Source organism: Rhinolophus sinicus, chromosome 17, assembly GCF_057876585.1.
Source record: "Rhinolophus sinicus isolate RSI-liver-muscle chromosome 17, RSI-T2T, whole genome shotgun sequence".
Classification (NCBI taxonomy): domain Eukaryota; kingdom Metazoa; phylum Chordata; class Mammalia; order Chiroptera; family Rhinolophidae; genus Rhinolophus; species Rhinolophus sinicus.
The window spans coordinates 7563145-7587597 of NC_142517.1; the positions used below are offsets into that span (position 1 = coordinate 7563145).

At 46.0% G+C, this 24453-nt stretch overlaps 1 protein-coding gene across 2 annotated transcripts; it reads right to left on the bottom strand.

Annotated features, from left to right (window-relative positions):
- Positions 1-757: 757 nt before the first annotated feature.
- Positions 758-19714, bottom strand: CHAF1B (chromatin assembly factor 1 subunit B). 2 transcript variants are annotated; one of them, XM_074325563.2, is made up of 15 exons: positions 19601-19714; positions 18624-18793; positions 18040-18172; positions 15305-15422; positions 14833-14936; positions 11405-11501; positions 10136-10220; positions 8772-8865; positions 7562-7631; positions 7375-7466; positions 5368-5518; positions 4163-4573; positions 2148-2242; positions 1924-1986; positions 758-1568 (listed from the first exon to the last, which is right to left on the bottom strand). In XM_074325563.2, exons 2-15 carry the CDS (start codon positions 18747-18749, stop codon positions 1477-1479), a joined length of 1731 nt encoding a protein of 576 aa, XP_074181664.2. In that variant the 5' UTR covers positions 18750-18793; positions 19601-19714; the 3' UTR covers positions 758-1476. The 2 variants fall into 2 exon arrangements, with proteins under 2 accessions (XP_074181664.2, XP_019585856.3); XM_019730297.3 differs by lacking the exon at positions 1924-1986 and having other exon boundaries at positions 18624-18812; positions 19601-19691.
- Positions 19715-24453: the final 4739 nt, after the last annotated feature.

Consider the following 24453-nt stretch of genomic DNA (forward strand, 5'->3'; position numbering starts at 1 on the left):
TAGGCCAGACCCCCTGGCAGGGAGATCCAGGTATCAATATTTTTGTCAGCTGTTTGAGTGATTTAAATGTGTGGCTAAGGCTGGGACCCCCTGATCAGAGCAGATGCTGCCTGACACTGAAATGTCTCACACTGAATGCAGCTTACATGTGTCTTGCTACAAGCCTGCATCATTCATCTTCCTGTTCTCTGCTCTCAATCATCCCTAGTTTCCTACTTTCCCATCTAAAAGGGAGGCAAATCCTTCTCCTGGTTAACCAGGTTATGAATTAAGGAACAAACTGATACACTTTTCAAGTTCTTTTTTGTCCCTGCTGCTGTGAGCTAAAAAGAGCCCATCCTCCCATTCCTGGTCAGCCTTCCTGTCAGGCTTGGTGGGCGGGGCCCTGGACTGTCACACTGTGATTGACATCTGCCAGATCTGGAAGCCCTCGGGTGATGTCTGTGGATAGGGAAGCCCTGCGTGCAGCACCCACATTTACAATGACTTTGTGTTCATTATGTCAGTGATACACATCAAGCACTATGGCGTTCAGCTGTAACACCTCTTCTCAATGTGAAGCAGTAGTGCCAGCTTCTAAGTTGGGATTCCACCCCGTGGCCACACGAGCCCCCCACCAGTGCCTCCTGAGCTAAGAGAAGACTCCAGGAATCACTGTCTCCGGGAGCAACAACCGCACTGTAGAGTTTCTTCCCAGCAGAAACTGAGAACGTCATCATCCTCTGAGGGACGGAGAAAGCAAAGGCAGAGGCATAAATTGCTGAGTGAAGTTGATGTTTTTGCTTTGAAAAATCTAAACAGCTAACCTACTTAGATACCAAACTGTATCTAAACAGAAATCTCAACTCTCCCTAAAAAGGAAAAAACAGAATAAAAATGCAAAGCGAAATATGCCAAAACAGTAACAAGGGTTCCGTCTGGGGGCGAGATGATGGGGGTCTCCACCTCCAACCTGCTTTTTCTACTTTACTCTAGTTTCCTAACTTTCTAGAATGAGCATTATTACTTTTAAAATCAGAAAGCAAATTTAACAGTATTCCCAAAACTAATCAACTGTTTAGAAGCTAGACCTAGTAACCATTCAAACATTCTAAAATTTGGCAGAAGAAACCTTCTCAAATTACTTTCCAATTCCAGCTTTAAGACTCCACCCACGAAGGGTCTGTCATTTCACAGAAGTCTGTCAAGGGAGGACTGACTGATTTCCACACCAGGCTCTAGTTTCAGAAACTCATCAAAAAGAGGATTTGGTCTATTGCAATGCTCATATCTCCGAGGTAAATTATATACTGATCTCCGAGGAAACATATTTCTGGAGAAAAACCAGTCCGTGTATTGTTATAGAACTCAATTTACTAGTGTCCATCAGGCTCCGTCTGATGCCCCTGGTGTCAGGGGTCTTTAGTGTAGGCAGCCCCTTCCATGTGCACCTGGGGTCCCCAGACCCGGCAGCCTTCAAGCACAAGACAGGTTTCATCAAGGGTCCAGACCTGGGGCAGTCCCTTCGTGTTCGTCGAGTCTGGATCGCTTTAGCTCCGGAGGACTGCCCTGAGGGTCTCCAGGCGTCTCTGAAACGTTAACAAACACGAGGTTGGGAAGTCACTGAACACTTCTTTTAGTTAAGAGCTGACATTTACAAAATAAGTGTTGTGCCCAGACAAGGAACTAAAGTGACTGGCAAAGTCCTATATGCGTAAGTGGAAGGATCCATACCAGTGGGTCACACCAGGGGTGATTTTGCCTCCCAAGGGACAGTGGGTAATGTCTGGTGACATTTTAGAATGTCACGAGTGGGAGGCGTGGGTACCAACATCTAAACATCCTACAATCACAGGACAGACCCCACAACAAAGAATGATCTGGCCCAGAATGTCAGCAGTGCCAAGGTTGACGAGCCTAACAGACACTATCTCCCGCACGTACCAGAGGCTGCACCACCGGCCTCACCACCAGCCTCAGTGCTTTCACTGGAAGGTGGGCTCCCTGCTGAGAATAAACAGGCAGCCAGTGAGCTTAGATGATGAGTCTGGTAAGACGCTTCCCTGCTTTCTCAGAACTGACTTAAAATTTGAGGGTGGTAATTTCCAAATGAACCAAAGAGAAGATAACCTCTTTAATTATATTAAACCAGTAACAGTGTCACTTACCTGACTGAATTTCTTCTGTGGAAGGAGTGGAAATCACACTGGTTGGTACAGAATTCAGTGGAGCATCTGTCTTTAAGGGTATTAAGCTTATTCTCCTTGATTAATAAAGTAAAGGGGTACATGGTGAATTAGTGTCACAGGAATCATTTGTGTATGATACCGAAGTTCACAACTACCCACAAGGAAACATTTAAAATTTACAGCTGATCACAGGATACAAGGCATATGTTGATGTGCCCACTTATTTAGTAACTAAGGGTTATGTTCATGTACTAAGTTAAACCATCATATTTACAACAGTCAACTTAAACCTTAACCAGTCATCTAAAATTGTCAAAGCCTGTGCTCTGTTAATTATCAGTGGTATGCTGAATGCCCTCCTGGACGATGCACATGTAAGCCTATCAGACATGGTATCTACCATGGAAAGCTCCAAAACATAGATAATTCTTTTTTAAAATCCAGTCTTAATTTTCAACAACTGTTATGTTTTTTTAAAATTACAACTGCAAGAAGCTTGCAAGAAATTTAGAGGGGAAAAACTTTAATACCAAAAACATTTCAAAGAACACCTTCCTATTCCCTTCCCCCACTTAAAAACAAATAGAGGGGGCCGGCCCGGTGGCTCAGGCAGTTAGAGCTCCATGCTCCTAATTCCGAAGGCTGCCAGTTCAATTGCCACATGGGCCAGTGGGCTCTCAACCACAAGGTTGTTTTAAGTTCAATTCCTCGAGTCCCGCAAGGGATGGGGGGCAGTGCCCCCTACAATTAGTAACGGCAACTGGACCTGGAGCTGAGCTGCACCCTCCACAACTAAGACTGAAAGGACAACTTGAAGCTGAATGGCACCCTCCACAACTAAGATTGAAAGGACAACAACTTGACTTGGAAAAAAAGTCCTGGAAGTACACACTGTTCCCCAATAAAGTCCTGTTCCCCTTCCCCAATTAAAAAAAAAAAAAGCCCCCCCCTCACCTCCCAGCAAAAGAAAAAAAAAAAAAAAATCAAATGGAGAAAAAGAAAATGTTAGTTGACAGAAAGAAATCAGATTCAAAAAGAGCCAAGACTCCCCCTAACCTATATATGGATCTGCAATGAAGTCATGTGAACACGGCAGAGTTAAGACACAAAGCTTCTGTCACCTTTGTCACTGCCACCCCTTCTCGCTGGAGGCCCCAAGCCCTGGATACCTCCCAGTGCAGTTTCTGGAAGGTCAGGAGGCAGGAGATTGGTGAAGGCAGCACACAGGGCAAGAGGTAACTGCCCTCACAGCCAGACCGATGTGAGCTGGGAGCAAACATCTGGCTGTCACCTGGAGACTATTTGTCATCAGACCAGATGGACCGTTCACCGGGGGCCAGTCTGCTAAACACGGCAAACACCGCCTCAAGGTGTTCCTTGGATTTCCTGCCTACTGTAAAGTGCCCGTTACCTAAATAAAGGTGAGATGACCTTTTTATCCCAAGAGAACATGGTGAAGAAGGGGACACGTTTACTGCCTGAAAGGGCTTAGACTCTAGCAGGGGAAACAGAGGCATAGATGAAACTCCTGCAATTGAACATGATGTGTTGTGACAGAGAAAAGGGCTGATGCGACATCCAAATGGGTATTTCAGGACTCTAGTGTCACCAAGGGGAGGACATGTCCAGGGCTTCTAGAGGAAGGTAAAGGCAGAGGCCTCCAAGGGCAGAGTGTGCTCTGAGACCCCGACTTTCAGTCAGGGGAGACATGAAGGCACAGGGAGAGTGCCGACAGTCCTGGACGATGGGGAAACCACATCTGTCCACATGCCGTGCACACAACTCTGGCCTCACCAGACAGGAAGGAAACGGGGAGCCCCCTGGCGGTCTCTACGCAAGGAAGTGGCACTCTCAGATATGAGGCCAGGAAACCTCTCTGGCAGAAGTGAAGTACGTGCTGTGTGGAATTTCACCTGCTAAAGTCTGGGGCCTTTTAGTTGGTATTTTGTTTTTCAATTGCAAATCCAATTTGTTCTTCCATCAGAGGTTCTTACCGGGGTGTCGTCTTGCTCCAGGCCTGCAATGTGTTCAGCGTGACCCTCCGGGATGGGTGGGCTTTCAGGTGTTGACTGCCGGGCTGCAGGGTCTTCTCTTCTGAAGGGCCAGGTGCCGAGCTTCTGGCAGCAGCAGCCGTCGAGGCCATGTCCTTGGCCGCTGTGGGGGCTGGCGACGGTTTCGCCTGAGTGGGGATTGTACAGGGACTGCTGGGCGTTCCCTCTGCCAGTCTGGGTCCTGGCAGAGACCCTTGGTGTGGCTGACTTTTAGTTTTTTTTGCTGTGTCAGGAATTCTCTCACTCAAATCTGGCTTCTCTTTCAAAGGTATTCCAAGTTCATCCTTCTCAAATGTCACAAATGAACAATAGCCATCCGTGGAAGAAATGGCCAGGAAGGCCCCATCGCTGGACCTTTGTTCCCGAAACAGGAGAGAAAGTTAGAAACTTCACCAAAGTCTATGGGCCACTCTTCATGCTCTCATTACTAGTTAAAAAAGGGAAGTTCAAGCAAAGTCACAACCTTTGTTTGAAGGCAAAAGTCAGGGAAAAAACACGACTAAGAAAGGTTCTGTGTGGTCTCCTTCCTCACACCCTCTCCTTCCCCAACCCTGTCATGATTTTCTAAGGTGCTATAATTTTTTGGCACCGTCATCAAATGCACCTAAATAAAGGTGAGATGATCTTTTTATTCCAAGATAAAAAAAGAAAATTAAAAGAAGGAAAAAGACTTATAAAGAGTAAGAAGTGGATGCTGTATGGCCAGTTCTTGGCCGAAGCTCGAGCTGGGCCTGAGGGGGCAGGGGAGGCTGGATCAGGGAACCGGGTGCTGAGGCTCTCATGTGGAAAGCGGAGCGACACCTCGGAACAGGCACGGCTCTGGGCAGCAGGGGCTCCCAGGTATGGGCTCCCCGGGGCAGCCTGCTAAGTCCCCAAACGACCAGGGCCTCCCCTGAGTTTATGAGAATTACATTAACCCACGGGGCAATCTGAAGGACACTAATACCCACTGATGTTACAACAGAAGCGGTATTGTAGCACATTAAAAATGGCTTTCTTTTTAATGCTTATTCCTTTAAAAACAAAATGTAAAGAAGGGCCAAAAAAGTCCTCTGTAGTAATGAAACGCTATCAGACCCAAGGGTCCGCTCCGAAGTAACGTGCACTGTATCTCCTCCATCCGCCTTCCCTCACCACCTGCCACTCACCAGGAAATGTCACTCAGGGTGTGGTAATGGATGTTAGACACGTAACCAAAAGGGAAGAGCTGCTGGGTGTCGTAAAAGAGCACCGAGTCCTCAGAAGCCACGGCGAACACCAGGCGGTAGGGCAGGCGCACCAGCTCTCCGGACGGTCCGTCTGCGGGGGCGGGCAACGGGGACAGGAACACAAGCAAAAGCCACGTTCCCCAAGGAAACAACAAATTTCCCCGCCGACAGTCCTCTCCCAGAGGACAAACATGACACAATTTTATGAAAGACTAGTTGGCTGTCTGCTTCATAAAAGAATTCAGTTCTTTATATTACTTTACATATAAATGTATGTATAAAGGAGAACCATGGATGAACCAATGAGGACGCTGTGTAATGACCCAAGAATCACGGGCACCCAATGTCCAAAAACAAGAGAAAAGGGGGTGTCAACAAGGCAAGTCCATCTGAGGGGTCACTTTCTTATAAGGAAAAATAAGGGTCACATAGAAACCTTTTATAAAGAGATGCTTTGATGCTCTTTCGAGTTAATTATATTCATTCTCACAAAGGATTAGAAAGTTAAAAACAATGTCTGCTTCCAGCCACGAAGTAATGCAGGCCCAATTTGTCCTCCGATTTTTTAAAACACTGAGCTGATATCAGTCAATGAAGGACAAGCGATCCCTGAGAGATAGGAAGCAAGTGAGCTTAAGTGCTCATAGCCTCAGCTCACTGCCTGGAGTTTCCGGGCCCAGCAGAAGTGGGGGAGCCCAGGCGGCGCCCAGCAGACGCCCTGCGCTGACAAGACAGAGCTGGGAGTCCTGATCGGCCAAGGTCACCGGGGCTCACAGGATGGAGGAGCAGAGACAGGAGGGAGAGCTGCACAGACCTGCAGGGGCCCTCTCATCTTCCGCTGAGCACTGACCGCTCAGAGAATGCGCGAGGAAACGACCCAGGTCTGAACCAGAACGTCGGGAAAGGTAATCCCCGAAGCTCACACCAACCAGAGCGGGAAAGCTCTGATTTCACAGGCATCGGTTATAATGAGGGCTGAGCCTCAGCAGTGGGAAAATTCACCCTCGACCCTGTGATCCACCTAACAAAGCTTAACAAACAGCAGGACCCGTAAGAAGCAGAACATTTCCAGGTAACATAACTGCGTCCTAGAGTAAAGCTCAAAAATATTTGTAAAAACAAAAAGTATACCCAGCAAACCACTAAGGTAAAATTCACAATGTCTGGCACCCAATAAAAAATTGCAGGGCGTACAGAGCAACAGCAAAATATGACCCACAGTGAGGAAAAAAATAATCAAAACCAATCTTTCGTACGTGAAGACATGAATTATGATAAAAACTGTATTCTACGTGTTCAAGAAGCAAGAGGAAAGATGGAGCATGTTGAGTAGAGACACGGAATATATAAGAAAGACCCAAATAGAACTTCTTGAGATGAAAACTACGGTGTCGCAGGTGGAAAATACACTGGATGGCACCAAGGGCAGATTACAGATAGTGAACTCACGACACAAGCTATAGGACTACCCAAAATAAAACATTGAGAGGAAAAAAACAAGTAATCAGGGCGTCAGTAAGCCGTGGGATAACTTCAAACGGCCTAACACGTGTGTGGTTGGAATCACTGAAGAAGAGGAGAGGGAGGGGAATGACAAAGAAACACTTGAAGAAATAATGGCCGAAATCCCCCAAATTTGGAGAAAAGTTAAAAAACAAAGAAAAATCCAACTCATACATAATTTTACTGCATAAAAAAATCAATAATGAATGACATTCAAACTGCTTCATTCCATTAAAGTTGCTTTAAACAAACAAAGTAAGTTCCGGACCATGCAAACAACTGACATATTTTGGTAGCAACAGTCTTTGCTCCAGCTCTTAAGGGTAACTAAACTGGACCAAACCCACATACTCATCTTTCCCCACAAGATAAAGTCCAAGTCTCCACCCTACCCTGGTAACCTGCCTCAGAAAACATAATATAACCTCTGTGGACATGACGTACCTGTTTCCATCACCGGCCTCAACTCAAAGTAGACGGGACAGCAGCGGACAGCAAGTGTTGCTTTTCCAGGATGCGGAAGGTGAGCAATAGGCCTGAATTATGAAACATGAATCATAATTTTAGAAAAAGGCACCGTTACTTAAAAGAAAAAAGGGTAAATGTTTCAAATAGTTCTTCAATTGCATACCTTTTAAGATTTTTCCTGGAGAAAATATAAGTTGTGTTCGTTACATTTTCACCAGATTCCACGCATCCGGCTGGGGAAGCAGGGAAAGGGAAGGAGAGGAAGGACAGGCAATGTTTTATTAAACTGTTCACCAGCAAAAGATCAAGAGCATCCAATCTGGCTTGTAAAATAATTTCCCCAAAAGATGTGTATCCCCTGGACAATGTTTTTGTGACTCAGGACAAATACAAGTACAGTCTGTGCTCAGCCCTTACTCTGGTTCTGCCCACCTGTCCTCTCACCTGAGTGTCATCTCACCTAAGGGGCTCGGCTGCCCCCGGAACCACTTCCGGATCTGGGCAAGAACTTCAAGTGGGAGCCCCTGCTACAGAAGACCTTGGCCTGAGAATCCAGCTGAAGTGCTGGGACTACATCCCCAGATCTCTCCCCTGGATTCTGACCTCAGTTGTCAGCCGAAGGCTGAGACTCGGGCCTTTTCCCATCTGCCTGATGGAGCCAGGAGGCTGCCAGGAGGCCTAGCCCTCTGCTGAAATCTCCACCCCTGCAGAAGCTGACTTTGCTCTGGGGAGCAGCCCACGCTTGAGAGCTCATCTCTACCACTCACCCCAGGAAGTACTTAAAACCAGGTCAGACCCTGCCAGAGGACCACCAAACACAGTTGCTCTTGGGAACATCTCCCCATCCTATGTTGAAATTTCTTGCTACATATGCACATATATAACCTTACACGTGACCATTTTGTATCTACTGGGAAGGGCAGCAGACAGTATTAGTAGTCCTACTCTGTCCCCATCTCACCCCACCTTTCCACCCCCAGGTGTCCACGCTGACATACCATTATGTCATTTTTATATGTCCTCCCTGCTCACAGAATCATTACAACCAGTTATAACTGAACTGCATATATAGGCACACGGTGGATTTTTTTAGTTTATTTTACAAAATGGAGTATTATTTAGACTTTTCTTTATTTTGCTTTTCTTAGCCAACTGCTCACAAAAGTTAACTTGGATAGCATTGATGCATTTTATTTTTCTTTTCCTCTCCCATCCTCAGTTCTCCTCCTCTTACATTTTATTTTTATTCTTATTTTTGCCTTTGTCCTATATCCACACATTATATCTGATGCTGGCACTCACTCTGGAAGTAATACAGAGGTTACAACCCTCCGACCAGAGTCCTGACAAGGCCCTGGCTTTGTGAAACTCACCTGGTGTGAGGAGCAAAGATCCGTCAGGAGTGAAGCTGAGTCTGCGAAAGAATGACTTCATGCTGTCGTCGTGAAACATCCGGTAACTTCTTGCCTGTGGCACAAAGTTCAAACATTATTCCAAATCTTTCCATTCACAATCAAGGCTTACCAATTCTTAGATATTTTTCTTTATGTGTTACCACTTATTACTGACATAATAATGAAACTAAAAGACATTAGAAATCAAATAATCATGCAGGCCTGCAAGAGTAATCACTCATGAACTGATCACCTTTCTGTTAAGGAACGTTGTGTGTGTATGTGTACGTGTCTATATATGTGTTTGCGTGGTTCTACGATCAGTTTTAAAAAACCTCTGGAAGAACTCACACCACACTGTCAACAATGATGTGTGGGGGGATGAGACTGGGAGAAAGCAGAAAGATGACCAGGCGTCCTTTGCTTGTGATCTGTGTGTATCCATTTAGAATTTCCAACCGAAGGAATACTTTAAAAACAGAGTTGATTTCTAAACTGTTAACCATATTATCTTTTCCAACAACATGTCTTGAACATCCGTGTGAAAGCTTCTGCTACCATTTACCAACACTTTATGAACATGAAGACTTGAATTCTCAAGAATCCAAGGAAGCATTACTGCTCACGTTACAAAGTGTATGACATCACAGGGTCGGCCCGCTCACACCCACACGGCCTTCACCTGCCGCCTGGGGCTGGAATGGCACATCCGTTTCTTCCAGTAACCGAATTGCTCCCTTTTGCCTAACTGCCTGCCTCAGTAGTTTTGATTCCTCCAGGACCAGGATCCTATTTTCATTCACCAGTTCTTGCTAAGATCAAAATCCTCCCCTCCCTATTCCTGAACACCAGCCCATCGGCTGGGTCCCTGCTGTCTGCTGTGGGAGTTCTCCGTCTACCTGCCAAGGCGGTGTCCTGCCTGCTGCTGGATGACCACACACCTGCCTTCCTGTGCCTACTGCTGGCACCCTCCTAGCTCGGCAGCGCTCAACCCTCACTACACCTTGGAACCTGGAGGCCCTGCCTACCTCCAGCCACACAAATCATACCTCAGGGGTGGGGCCTAGGCCCCATATTTTTTAATGCTTCCCACGTCACTCCACAGTGCAGCCAGAGTTGGAAACCACTATCCTCTATCAGTAGCTCTCCCCGGGCCCCCAGATGTCCCCATTTCCAGAAAGACCAGGCCACCATGTTAACTGAGACCTGACTGTCAGAAAGGAAATCTCACTGTGCTTCGGGTGCCGGGTCCTTGAGACAGTGATTTCGCTGCAAGACACAGAGGAGCCCATGGCCTCCAAAGTCTCAGGTAAGTACCAACGGGATGCCAAAATATTTCATACCTCTCCTTCAGCCCCTACTCCAGACAACATCTTTGAAACATTAAAAGCCACACGTTTCTTCTGGATGCTGTATACCCTCAGGATCCTAAATAAATAAGAAAAGTCAGATTTATCTCGTCCAGTAAATGAATTATGCTCCCCACAAACACAATCTACTAACAAAACTGAAGATCGCTTTAACGATATTTGGCCTGTGAAACCATTTTCCAATAACTTTCCCACTTAACTGAGTAATGTTGACAGACGCAAGTATTAATAATGAAAAAGGTACCACTAATGAAATGGAGAAATAGGTCATCATTTCATTTTTTTATTGAATGTTTCAACTTCTCAAGTAATAAGTACTTTAGGCCAGGCCTTATTTTTCAGGTCAGGGACGTTTGGCCCAGAGGCAATTTGTGTGACTGTGGTGAAGTTTATTTTTTATTTTGTGTTGACCAGTCTCGTCCTCAGGGACTTGCAAGAGTAAGGAAAACACCAGCAGGTAACTCTGGCTGCTGGTAACTCGTATCAGTCCCACTAGCTAATCAGACTCTTTCACTCCTGATGGCCTGAATAAAAAACATATTTCAGAAATCACATTTGGAATATAGCAGAAGAGCTTATGAAAAATGCGCACTAACTCTTCCATCTTGCTTTCATTCCAGGGCCATCTGAAATTAAACTTGCTGTAATTAAAAGTAGTTAGACAAATATTCAAAATGTCTATTCTGACTGATGAGTAATACACCAGGCACCTCTAATATATTTTTTTAATGTTTTGTTCCAAGAACACAATTTAATGCAATAATACCAGTCAGTACACACATCAGTTAAGTGTTCCTTTCAAAAGGGACAAAAGATTTTATATTAATTTAAATGGAGGCATTAACAATCACTGTATTAGTAAACTGTAATAAAAAAAATGAAATAAATAGTCCAACCTTACCACTAGGTACCTCGATTGCTTACATCATAATTTATACAAGACTTTTCTTTAAAAGTTGCCCATGAAATTTAAATTCAATTCAAAGCTCTTTCTGCATTCATTCACCCATTCAATAAAGATTTAGTTAGTACTAATTTCATGTAAGGCACTTACCCTGCTGAGTTTCTTATTTTTCTTATGTTGCAAGAATAACAGTAAAACAAAATGCTTTATATCAAACCAAGAACAAAAGAATCAAAGCAAGACATGGTTTATGGTGGTTAAGTTGTGATAAAATACTTTTGCAGAAAATTTCAAGTAAATAAACAGACATAAAGACTACGTGCCCAATACTAACGCACCTGTCACAGCTCAAGGTAGCAACATACAGACCCAAAGGATCCCAGGCCACTCCTTGTACGTAACTTTTATGTTCATTAAAAATTGAGATCTTTTGTCCTAGAGGAAAAAGCACACAACAGCATTACCAAAACCTACCCAAGCACAAATGAAGTACAGTTTAAGTATTACTGCCTTTGTAGCATTCTGTCATTTGGCTGGCAGTAACTGAGACTCTGCACCAAACTCTGTGTCAGGCTCTAGGGACACAAAGATGACTTCACACACCCTCACTGCCAAGGCACTCACGTCTTAATGGTAGAGACAGCCCCACCGACAGGCGAGCACACTGCAGCCTGATCCAGTGTACTTACAATACAGGGGAGGCTAACAAAGCAGCAGGTGAGGGTCAAGGGGACGAGGGGGGCCCAGTTCTCCAGGTCAGGCAGGACGAAGGCCGTGAAGGGGGAAAGGAGGTATTCTCAGCCAGCCCACGGGGGAAAAGCCAGCTGAGGCACGCGGCGCAATGAAGTAACTGAGAACTGCTAGTGGGTAAGGTGAGAGCCAACATGGCAAGACGAGGAGGAACGGAGGTGTGCGGCAGGAACCCTGCGGACAAGGAGAAGGCGCTGGGTGTTCACGGTGTGGCTAAGAGGGACGCTGAGAGGAAGTGATCTGATTATAAGGATGAAACCTCGGTGTTAGGAAAGAGCACAGGAAGTGTTACTAGTTAGGAGGTGGGAGTAGCCGAGTGGGAGACGAGGGACGCAACCAGAACGGCGCTAATAGGGGTGGATGGGCAAGGGACTTGGGGGAAACAGAAGAAAAAACCAGGAGCACAGAAACGTGACCTGAATAAAAAGAGGAGGGAGTTATGAAGCTTTGACCATTCTAGGAAGGGAAAAAAAGAACCTCTTCTCTGAAGAGTGCTCAGCCCTCACTCTCTCCCACCTTTCTCCCCTCCCATTCACTCAGCCCTCTGCACTGGCTTCCACTCCCACGCCTGCTAAAACTGCTACGTGGTACACAGGTTTTGGGCAAACTTGCCTGCCCCTTTTCCTTCTTGAAACGCTTTTCAGGGAGTCCGCTGAGACGAAGGTGGCCGGGGGTGAAGAGGGCTGACGATAACCTGTAGTGGTTTGGGGGAGCTACCGGGGAGAAGAGGAGGGGGATCTGACCTCCCAAGTGAAAGGGGTGGGGGACCCTGAGACCCCACCTGAGGTTGGTGAGGGTGAGTCTGTAGCGGCCCAGCCTGCCGGGTGGCAGGTTTTTAACCAGCTGTGCTCAGCCTGACTAGGAAACTAAAGGGGACTGAACAGCGATCCTGGGTTGGGGGTTGTCTTGGTGGGTAAGATGGACGAAAAGGGCCCGAGGGGATGGACGGTGTTCAAAAATGATCATTTTGGGGAGCAAGCTGGATAGAGAAAATAGCAGAGGCCAGAAGGGGCTCACAGACCACGAAACAGAGGGCTCGGGGGACCCGAAGGCTCTAGGAAGAAAAAGAGCAGAAAGTGAAGGTGTGAGCAAACTAATGGAGATGGTTCTGATGGGAGAGGGGGACGCTTGGCTTAAGATGTCATTGACAGAGCAGTTAAAATGACAGAGGTCTTCTAAGAAGCCCAGAACTGTGAGCTGACACGACATGACAACTGTGGACGAAGCACATGTTCTTTTGAAAAGTGCTCTCTTGAAGTTTTTGACTCAGACTTTGGAGGAACTAAGGTGATCGTTAATACAAGGAATCACAACATGTGGAATTCCTTAAAGAAAAATTTATTGACTTTAAATAATTTTGCCCATGTTACACATAATAAAAGAAAAACAACCCTTTACAAAAAAAAAAAAAACGGCAGAGGTCTAGGACGTGACCTGATTTCCACACTCCCAGTTCCCATCTCAGGAAATGGCACCACTATCCACCTGGCTGTCAAAAACCTTGGAGTTACAGCCAATGCATCAAATCCCGTCAGCCCTTTCTTCAAATTATATCCCAACCAAACCCTTTCCTTTCTCACCCGTTCCATCACCAGCACCCTAGCCCGAGCCATTACCAGCTCTCCCCTGAATTACTCCTAAGATGCTAAACCACTAACAGGTTCCCTCGCTATCGCTTGTGTTCTCCTAGGATCAATTTACCACGTGCCACCCACAGACATCTTTCTTAAAACAGAAGTATAATCCAGCTACTCTTTTGCTCAAAACCCTTCAGCAGCACGTGTTACACTTGGGACACAACGTGAAACCCTTTCCATGGTCTACAACCCCCTGTGGCCTGGCCCGCCCACCCCCATCCTCCGCTTCTCCCGTCCCCTGCTCCAGTACACTATCCCTGTCCTCCACGCAGGGCCTCTGCCCTCGCTGTTCCCATGGGCTGGAACGCTCTTCCCCAAAGTGACACGCATGGCTTGCTCCCCGACTTCATTCAGGTCGCTGTTCAAAGGCCACGTGCTCAGAGAGCCTCCCCTGATCACCCTGCCCCTGTCCCACCCCATCCCAGCAGCCACCCCTGCCTGACCACTTCGTATGTTTTTCCAGCACCTGCAATAGTGCCCAGCACGCTGGCCAAGTTCCAGCATTACAGTTGGCTTCAGGGGGACGCTGGATGGATGCCACACAGACACGGAAATTATCCAGGACAATGGCCAGCTTTAGGGATGAGAAGAAGACAGTGACACTGGTCCTCCATTTTGCAGAATGTCAGGGACTAATTAGAAAGAGTGTGACGGAGATGAGGGAAGAAGGAGGATGGGTTAGCTGGACGGCATAGCACTCAAAGGACAGACTTTACGGAGAGGATGAAAACGAGACAGACTGGTGGCGGCAGGGACCCTACCAGGGCACCTGGCTTGTGGGAGAATTAGAAGCCTGTACAACGGAGGAAAGCAGAGGAAGAGGCTGGGAGAAAACACAGAGCTGAGTGAGTACAGGCCTGCAGGGCTGGGCATCAATACCGCTGGCCTTTGGCATTTCATGCTCTTTTTACACTGTAAGTTCTCGGTGTGTACGTCTGCCCAGCTAGAGAGCAGGTTCTCGAAAAGCAGCGAGGTGTGCTGGGCTTTCTTTGATCGTCTAAAATGGAAAGCTGATCCTACCTACCCTGATAGGCAGATTTCAGTGCCCCATTAGTTGTGACTTGCTGATCTTCCCCAGATCCTAAGCTCCACAAAGGCAGGGACCAGCCCTGCCCCCATCATGGACGCATCCCCAGGCCTGTGGGACCCACCTTGCTCTGGCACCAGTAACTCATGACACCACTGCTAAGCCTCATACACTCTGCCTGGGACTCTAAAACTGAGCCGGATCGTGGCATGTGGGCAAATCCCTAACCTGCCGTGCCAAACACCTATTTTAGCTCACTAAAGACACTCTCCTTACTCCTTTAAAGACAACGGGGGCAGTCTTTTAAGACACTTAAAATATTCCTTCCCCTGATAATAAAACATACAGCTACCTTTACTGACATCCCATATGATGGCGGTGTTATCCACGGAGGCAGAAGCCATGAAATTCCCATCAGATGCCCAGCAAATATCATACACGTCTTCTAGGTGGCCCCTAGAATCCGAAGAGGAAAAAAGAGGGGAGAAAGGAGAGAAAAACTATCAAAAATGTAAAGGCAAACTCAGGGAGCACACATTAGAATGGGATATGAGAAATTTCCTTGGGGAACTATATTAGCTATAGCTCCACTCTACCACCTTCAAGGATAGTTGTAGCTTTAAAACAGACTCAATTTTACTAAGGGAAATTTTACAGCAGAAACTAAGAAAATCCATTTTAATCATGCTTTTCTCTTTTAAAGCTCTTCTCTTATTTCGTTCTTGCATAAGTCAGTTTCAAGTGAGATCTGGAAGTCCAAGTGGGTCTCAGGCAAATGCACTGACGAGGGCAAGACCCGTGCCCACGGCCCCTCCCCAGGTCACCTCAGGGTTTTCACCACCGTCCAGTTCTCCTTGTTCAGCTGAGCCTCATCCTCATCCTGAAACGCAATCTGCTCTGGCTCCTTGTTGTCATTCACCTTCCACAACAGAATGACAGCATCTGCGGAGTGAGTCAATTCAAGATGAGCGGTGCTTCTGAAGGAATATCATCGCCTCCACAGCTAAGCCACTGGCAAATAGACCAGGTGGCAGGGAGGAGCTGGGCCGCCTCATGATGCCCACCTGCCAAGGACAGGCACTAAGTAGCTGATAATTTGTAGCTGTGACTTCTCTGGGGCGGGAATGGAAGCGGGGTGGGGGTGCCAGGCCCCCGCTTTGTTCCCTGGTCCCCTGTAGACTGCAGAAGTGTTCAGTGAAGGGAAAGGCAGGAGTGGATACAAGTGGGGAGCTATAAAATGACAATTAAAGAAAAAGAAGCCATGCTTTATTATAGCACACCCCTTCACGTCTGGATTTTTAGAGCATTAAGCAATATTTATGTTGTTCAATAGACACTACAGCCACAAGGATTGACTTCTCCAAATGCAGACAAGAAAAACAGGTTTGCCTTCTGAACTAAAACTCCAAAATCAAGCTTACACCATATCAGAGCTATACAAAGTCACCTGAAACAGAAGGGTCCCAAGGCCAGCAAAACACCACTGCAAAGCGACTGACTACATGAACAAATCTAAAGGCATAACCTATAAATGACTGAATAGGAAAAAACAAAACAGCAAAGAGCCACCAACACAAGAGTTGGCAGATCGCTCCTAGGTGTGTAACTTTTAGCAAGTCACTTGATGCCTCAGTTTCCTCAGCTGTAAAATGGAGGTAACAGTATACCTACCTCAGAAGGCTGTTTGAGGATTAAATGAGTACGTATGCATAAAGCACTTACAACACAATGCCTGGCACATGGAGAGCCCATAGATGTGTCAGCTATCAAGATCACGGACACATCAGATACCTTAGCCCGATGTCATCAATTGTCTGAGTCCTCTGACTCCCACGTTCTGTTCTGACTCCACACTCACCACAAAACCTGACCGTTCCCTGGCTTCCCTTTGAGGAACGCCTGAAGGAGGAGAGTGAATGAGATGCTTGGCTATGTGGACACCTGCGGTCTCATTCTAAATTAACTGGAAGCCTGGGAGTTTGGCTGAGAGAAGACTGGCCCCACAGATGGACGCTCTCCACATGCTGACTAACAGCAGGTTTCTGGGCCAAAGGACTTTGTAGAACGAGTGCTGGCCTGTGCAACCTCGCAGGAGCCAGCCCGCTGGCCTCCCCAGGTGGTGTGCCCCACTCACCACCTCTCCCCTCTCAGGACATCCTGGCACTGAATCTAATAACCAGGTCTCTTTTCCTCCTGTAAACAAAATCTGAGATTTTTGTTTTATTTTGTACTGACTTCTAGAATGTTCTATTATTAAAGCATGGTAAAAAGATTTACTTTTGCTGTAGTCTAAAGAGTGAAGGTAGAGAATATATAAAATGGAGTCCCTTTAACCAAGGTGTTAAAATTATTAACGTTATGAAGGTTGAGGCATGAGGAAGGACTATTCTTGTTGTAACTAGCCTAGAAACTCAAACTTTTTGAACTTTCCAGTCCTGTCAATGCCTGGATATTCATCTGAATATACACCAGACTTCCAGATAACCTTCTGCTCGCCCACTAAAGGACTCATATGTCCAGGCCACCAGACATCCATTATCCAGACTGCCAGGCATGACCAAACCTCATGGTGCCCATCCTCTAGCCCACCTGACATCCATCAGCCAGACTGCCAGACAACCGAGTGACAACCGTCCTAGACCAATCCTAGGCCTGAGAAGGCAGGACTGAGAATTCTCAAGAATGTACTTTTGGGGTGGCCAGGTGGCTCAGGTGGTTAGAGCGCGAGCTCTCAACAAGGTTGCTGGTTTGATTCCTGCATGGGATGGTGGGCTGCGCCCCCTGCAACTAAAAATTGAAAATGGCGCCGGGACTCGGAGCTAGCTGTGCCCTCCACAACTAGACTGAAGGACAACAACTTGACTTGGAGCTGCTGGGTCCTGGAGAAACACACTGTTCCCCAATAAAAATTTTAAAAAATATATTTAGTTCTACTCATTTTAAAAAAAAAATGTACGTTTGACTTCTCTTTCCACTTTGGAACACTCCTGGGATTTTGCCTAGCTTTGTTCCCAGTGTGCAAACTCTACGACCCTTGAATAAATCTCTATCATTTATTTGTAGCCAAAGCCTCCAGACTCTTTCTGAGTTTGCTCGACAAGTTTTATGCCATTTAAGTAAAAGCAGAAAGTATGAATCAATCTACTTCCCCCAAACAATTTACAGGGCCATTTGGACAATAGTCCCTAAGCCAATTAATTGTACGGAAACATGGAAGAGACTGTGACCATATACTATTTACATATACTGAACTAACAATCACGCCCAGACAGAACAGTTGCCTTGGGACTCTGACAGAATGGTAAACACCTTCCTACTTGCCTGCAAACCAGCCCAGTGGGAAAGGGGCCATTTTCAAATAGGTCTTCTCAGTTTAAGCTTGTTGTCCTCCACCTACCCCTGTTCCCCAAAACATTATTTCACTAACCTATTTCAATGATAGATTGAGAAGGTCAAGCAATCTCTAAAATAAAAAAGCCTATCTAAGCTCAAATCTCACTATTTGACATGTGACACCTGGGTATGTGTTTTCTAAAGAGTTTTGAAGTGCCATACTCACCATCTCCTCCCGATGCTAAAATTTCCCCACTTGGAGAAAAACGCACGACATTGACAACTTTGGTATGGCGAGCAAGATTGGACAAAAATTCAACAATGGCCTTTCCATCTGGTCCTTTTTCTACCTTCCAGATCTGTTGGTACCAAAACATTCATTCAGAGAAACATTGAGTAAGCACCTACCATACGATGTATACTAAAACAGTACTACACTTATTTTCAGGGCGGAAACTTAGTTTTTCTTTTGCAACATAAAATGAAGAAACTTCTTTCTGAAACAAACCCATAGTCCCATTGCCTGTAGTCTTCCCTCCTATCTCTTCGCAGTGCAAACTCTTCCCCAATAGGAACCTGGCTCAGGATTTTAAAATAATGGGCGTCCAGTTATGTCAATCTAAGTAATGTTACCCAAGGAAGAAAGCTGCTTTCTTTTGCTTTCATGGTTCACCCAAGGCCCCGAGAACCTATCCCTCTGGGCTAGATGAGGAAGTAGTTTGAGTTGCGTAACATCGGTTTTACATAAAAGACTGGAGAATGCTGCTTCACGGGTGCTTCTCTGTGCCTTTCTATCTCTGCCAGATTTACCCTAACAGTGGTGTCCACCCCTGCGGACGCCAGTTTGTGGATCCTCCCGGCCGCGCCGTGCTGGAAGTCCAGGCTGTACACAGGCTCCTTGTTGTGCCAGGCTATTTCACAAGTGATGACTTTCATCGTCCTGAGTCTTGAAGGGGCAACAGTATTCCTCGCACACCGTTCTTTTTCCAGACAGGAAAGCGGAAAATCGTTGGAAATGAATATAGCAGGACAGGTGTATTCAACACTTATTATGAACCAGGAATCCTGCTAAACCATTACAACTGTACGCTGTACTGGGAAAGGATGTTAATGGTGAGCTGTGACGTAACGCCTTGCGAGTTCTACCTAAGCCTCGTCTGCTGAGTTTGTTCTGCTGCTACCGAAAAGCAAAATGGAACACTCAGGCAGAGAAGATAAAGGGGCTGGGGCTGGCTGCGCAACCGCCCCCCCTTAGTGGGGATTGGCGAGCGCGCCTGGAGAACCGGGGGCCGGGTCCTCCAGGGGAGGGGGCTGTGCGGAGGGGGCCGCAGTAGTAGGGTGCTACCCGGAGGAGACCCGGGCCGCTGGAAACCCACACTTCCCAGGAGCCCGGACGCCCGTGGGAGGGAGCTGTTCCGGGGAGGGGGCCCCAGAGGGACAGGGTGGCCAAGGGGGAGGTGGGGGCTGCCGGGTAAAGGGTCCGCAGAGGGAGGGAGCCGGGGCCGCGGGGGGAACCCCACTTCCCACAGTCGGGGCCTCCCAGGGCAGAGGGCCCCCCCCTTCCTAGGCCTCACGGGACAGAGCGGTCTGCGGGGGAAGCCAAGAGCGGGTTTGGCTGGGAGACCACGCGGGGCAGGGGCCTTGGCGGGAACCGGCCGCCCCAACGCGCGCCGCTCTGGAGCTATCCCGGGCCCCTGCAGCCTGCCCTCGGCGAGAGTCTCTCGCTCCCGCCCCGCCCGGCCCGGAGACCCAAGGGGACACGGGAGCCAGATCCGCTGAAAACATACCTGCAGGGACGCATCCAACTCAGCAGCGCCTTGGCGCGGGCGGCTTCCCGCGCGCCACAGGCCGCGCCTCCGAGTGGGCGGGGCCTCGGGACGCCCCGCCTGCCCGCCCCGGCACCTTCGGTTGGTCGGGCGGGGGCTGAGTCGTTCCGTCAGGGCTAGTTCCTGCCCGCCCACTAATTCCCCGCTGGACCCACGCACCGGAGAAACAATGGGGGTAGTTCATTCACTCGTTAGTTCAATCACTTCTTCCTTGTAGATTCAGTCTTTTAGCAAAATTTACTCAACATTTGCTATACGCTGGACCCTGTGCGGGCGCCGGATACACAGTGGATCGCGAAGCTGACTTAGACTTACCCTCAGGGAAGTTACAGTCCGGTAGAAGGAAGGGAAGAGACGTCCTGTAGGACAGGCGGGAAGGCTGTAACTCAGATCCTCCCAAGACCACCAAGTCTTTTACTGGTGCAGCAAATATTAGGTTGCTGCAAAAGTAATTGCGGTTTTTGCAATTTTTGTTTTTAACCTTTTAAACAGCAATTACTTTTGCACCAACCTAATGTTTGAGAGCTGTAACCTGTATCAGGCCGTCTTGGTCTCTAGAATTTCAAACATCAATAAAACACAGAGACTGTTGCGGGCCTCCTGTAGTCATGTACACAAATAACTATAACAAAAAGTGAAAAGGACAAAGAGGACATACAAATGGCAAATAGACATGAAAAAATGCTCAACATCACTAATCATCAGAGAAATGAAAATAAAAACCACAATGAGATATCATCTTACCCCAGTCAGAATGGCAATCATCAAAGAGACAAATAGTGACAAGTGTTGGAGAGGCTGTGGAGAAAAAGGAACCCTCATACACTGTTGGTGGGAATGCAGACTGGTGCAGCCGCTATGGAAGGCAGTGTGGATGGTCCTCAAAAAATTACGAATAGAATTGCCATATGACCCAGCAATCCCTCTCCTGGGTATCTACCCAAAAAATCTGAAAACATTTATACATAAAGACACGTGTGTTCCAACGTTCATTGCAGCTTTGTTTACGGTGGCCAAGACATGGAAACAACCAAAATGTCCCTCGATAGATGAATGGATAAAGAAGCTGTGGTATATATACACAATGGAATACTATTCGGCGGTAAGAAAAGATGATATAGGAACATTTGTGACAACATGGATGGATCTTGAGAGTGTAATGCTGAGCGAAATAAGTCAGACAGAAAAAGCAGAGAACCATATGATTTCACTGATATGTGGTATTTAAACCAAAAACAACAAAGGAACAAGACAAACAAATGAGAAACAGAAACTCATAGACACAGACAATAGTTTAGTGGTTACCAGAGGGTAAGCGGGGTGGGGGGTGGGAGATGAGGGTAAGGGGGATCAAATATATGGTGATGGAAGGAGAACTGACTCTGGGTGGTGAACACACAATGGGATTTATAGGTGATGTAATACAGAATTTTACACCTGAAATCTATGTAATTTTACTAACAATTGTCACCCCAATAAATTTAAAAAATAAATTAAAAAAAAAGTGAAAAGGAGCGTGAGAAGAACGATGTGCTCTTATAGTTCTGAGGACGAGTTTATTTTGGATTTGAAGGCTTAAAGGAAGTTTGAAGAGAAGGGGGCATTTAAAGGGGGTTTCAGGTGCTGGAGTTTGGGATGAGCATCTCTGGGAAACGGGGATTCAAGCTAAAGAAATTCAGTGGACAACAGAGGTACAAAGTGGGAGCAGTGAGCCCTGCAAAGGGAAAGGATGGGTGGGGCAATGACCCGGAAGGCTTTGGATGTGAATGAGCAGGTCAAATGGACACATGCGTTTCAAAGGCAATTTTAATTCTCATTCTAAATTAATTAATGGAATCCTGATTGCATACATTAGTCTGGGAGCTTGGTGGACATGAGGTTGACCCTGACAGATGGACACTCTCCCTGTGGGGACTAACAGGTTTCTGGGCCTTCAAAGCCAGTGGACTTTGCAACCCCCTGCAACCTGCAGAAGAAAGCCTCCCCCAGGTGACTCGCCCTCTCCTCACCTTTCCCCTTTTCTCTCTGGATTATCATGGCACTGAAATCAACCAGGTTTCCTTCTCCCTTTGCAAACAAAAAGTGAGGTTTCTTTTTAATATATTGGCTTCTAGAACACTTTGGAGAGTTCAAAGCTATGGGATTGTTCAGTAACTGGATTGCTTACATTATATGGGATTGTTCAGTAACTGGATTGCTTGCATTATACCTCAATTAGCATATGTGGTTATAAACACTTTTTAAAAACTGAATTTAACATTTTAAAGGGAGAAATTGATGCAGCAACCTTTTGAAATGGGATAATTTTCCAAATGGGTCAGTTTGCTGGTGAGCTTCCTTGAGTCAGGAAACAAATACCTTGAGAAGCATAGTCTTTACTTGATAAAAGGAAGATACAGGTTCATCTGAGAAGCCAACTCTTCCTGGCATTTTTAGGGAAAAGAATTGACATGGATTCTTACATAGGTCCTGGTTGAAGCTTTTAGCCAGTTTTATGAGATACAGAAATAGTCTCCAAAATGGATGTCTCATGTTGACAAGAATGAAGCTCCTTAAGTCTTGTTTCTACAGGAAGCTAGGGATAACATAATCCAGATATGTAGCTTTTTCTCACTTAAGTCATGACTAGGATTTAGAGAGCTTGGACTGGGAACGACTAATATGTACTACAAATAATCTGGCTGTTTTAAAAGTAGATTCCTGGCCCTATCTGGGCCCACTGATTCAGACTACCCAACAGGGAGATCCAGGGGTCTGCCTCTTCTCAAGCTCCCAGAAGTCTGATCATCAGTCTGATTTAGAAAGCCCGGGATTTAATGTCTCTTATAACCATCAGGTTTCTCCAAATTTCTGAGCAATGCTGTCAATTCACAAATGAATCCTCTGACCATCTCCTGAGGTGCCAGGATTCTAGACTGGATTAAAAAGATAAGACACATGCTTAGGTACTAAATATACATGAAGGAGTTTGCTTTCTTGGTGAAAATTTTTGTGACCTGACATCAATTCCTGCCTTGTGAGCCATCACATGCAGAAGCTGGTGGCCCAGAGTGGGGCCCTGAGCTGTGCTAAAAGTTTTCTCAAAAAAAAAAAAAAAAAAAAAAAAAAAAAAAAAGAATTTGGTTGATACCTCAGAGCTTTGCCCTGGACTGGATGAAAGTAGATCTACAGCCTCAACAACCACTCACCTCCAGCTTGGGCCAGAGTACTGATTTTAGCCAAATTACATGACTCTAAGTGGGCCAGTGTTTTTGGTCTCCCAAGAACTTTATAGTGAAAATGAACATAAAGGGAATAAATCTTACCTTGGCTTTAAAAACCAAAGAACAAAGACTTCTCTGAACCCACTTCTCTACAATTTCCTTTTCTACATGTGACAACTCTGAAATAAAAATCTGAAGTCAGAGTTAGTCCTCATAAAACATTATTGAAGAATGGGAAACAGGAGTGCACAAAAATACTTAACAGCAGGACGTTCAATACTGGGTTGGGAAAAGAGGTTGAGCAAATTTTATCACAACAAAAAAGACAGGAAAGATAGGATACAAAATTAGAAATCAGTTCCGAATGCACAAGACCTCTGGCACACTGCCGATGAGTGTAAAATGATACAAATTACTACAGACACAATGTTCATGTCCCTCCAAAATCCCTATTTTCAATCCCGTGTGATGTTAGAGGTGGGGGCCTGGGGAGGTAGTTGCATGAGATCATGGGGGTGGAGACCCCATCACACTATTGGTGCCCTGATAAGGGGATTAAGAGACTAGAGTGACTCTCCCCACTCCCTTTCCTTTGGTATGTGAGGACAGACAGTGAAAAGACAGCCATCTACAAACCAGGAAGGGTGCCTCAGACACTGCATCTGTGGGCGCCTTGATCTTGGACTTCCTAGCCCCCAAAGCTGGGAGAAACAAGTGTTTGTTATTTAAGCCACCTAGTCTAGGGTATTTTTGTTATAGCAGCCTAAGCTAAGACATAAAATACTTCAGGCAACTGTTCAGTAGTTTCTAGTAAAGTCAAAGATGTCTATCCTACGACCCAGCAATTCCACTTTTTGGTATATATGTAAGAAAAATGAAAGCAGACTTGCACGAGAATGTTTACAGCAGCTTTATTCATAAAACAAAATTGGGAAGACACTAAATACCCATCAACAGAAGAAAAGATAACCAAACTGTCATATTCATACAATGGAATTCTATTGTGATCAAAAAGAAATGCTGACACATGCAACACCATGGATGAAGCAGCATGATGATGGAACAAAAGGAATTATTTCAAGGGATTGGCAAGCACAGAAATGTGGTATCTCAAAGAAAGCTTGAACTTCTTCAGTATCCTACGACAAGGACATTGGTATTGTTACATATGTATATGAATACATGTGTTTATCTATATCTGGGAAAAGCAAATAATTATGGTTAGGAACCAAACTTTCCAGCAAAAAAAGACTAGAATTCTAGAAAAATCGAAGAAAATAAATTAAGCCTCTAAATTGGCAATATTGGCATATATTCAATATATATTTTCTCTTTTAGAAAAATGAAGGATTTCCTAGCTCAGTCCACTAAAGGCCTAGAAGTGGTGCCAAAACAAGAAGCAAAGAATGTAGGTATCTGTGCCTAGATTATGGTCTCTGAATAACATTCCCCATGAAAAGAACCAGAGCTCCTTGGAGAAATGGCTGTTTCCCAGTCTAGAACAGAAAATGTATCAGATGAGCCTGAAACACCTCATTATACCAGAAAGCAAGAAAATCAAAGGCTACTAGGATTATATAATAAAGACAGGAGCCAATTTGAAGAGACCTC

Bases quoted from the DNA above. Each gene is read 5' to 3' on its own strand.
- CHAF1B (XM_074325563.2), bottom strand. From the start codon at position 18,749: ATGAAAGTCATCACTTGTGAAATAGCCTGGCACAACAAGGAGCCTGTG. The intron at 18,173-18,623 runs GTAAATCTGGCA...TGGTACCAACAG, and splicing joins GGGTGGACACCACTGTTAGG to ATCTGGAAGGTAGAAAAAGG. The intron at 14,937-15,304 runs GTGACCTGGGGA...TTCGGATTCTAG, and splicing joins ACGGTGGTGAAAACCCTGAG to GGGCCACCTAGAAGACGTGT.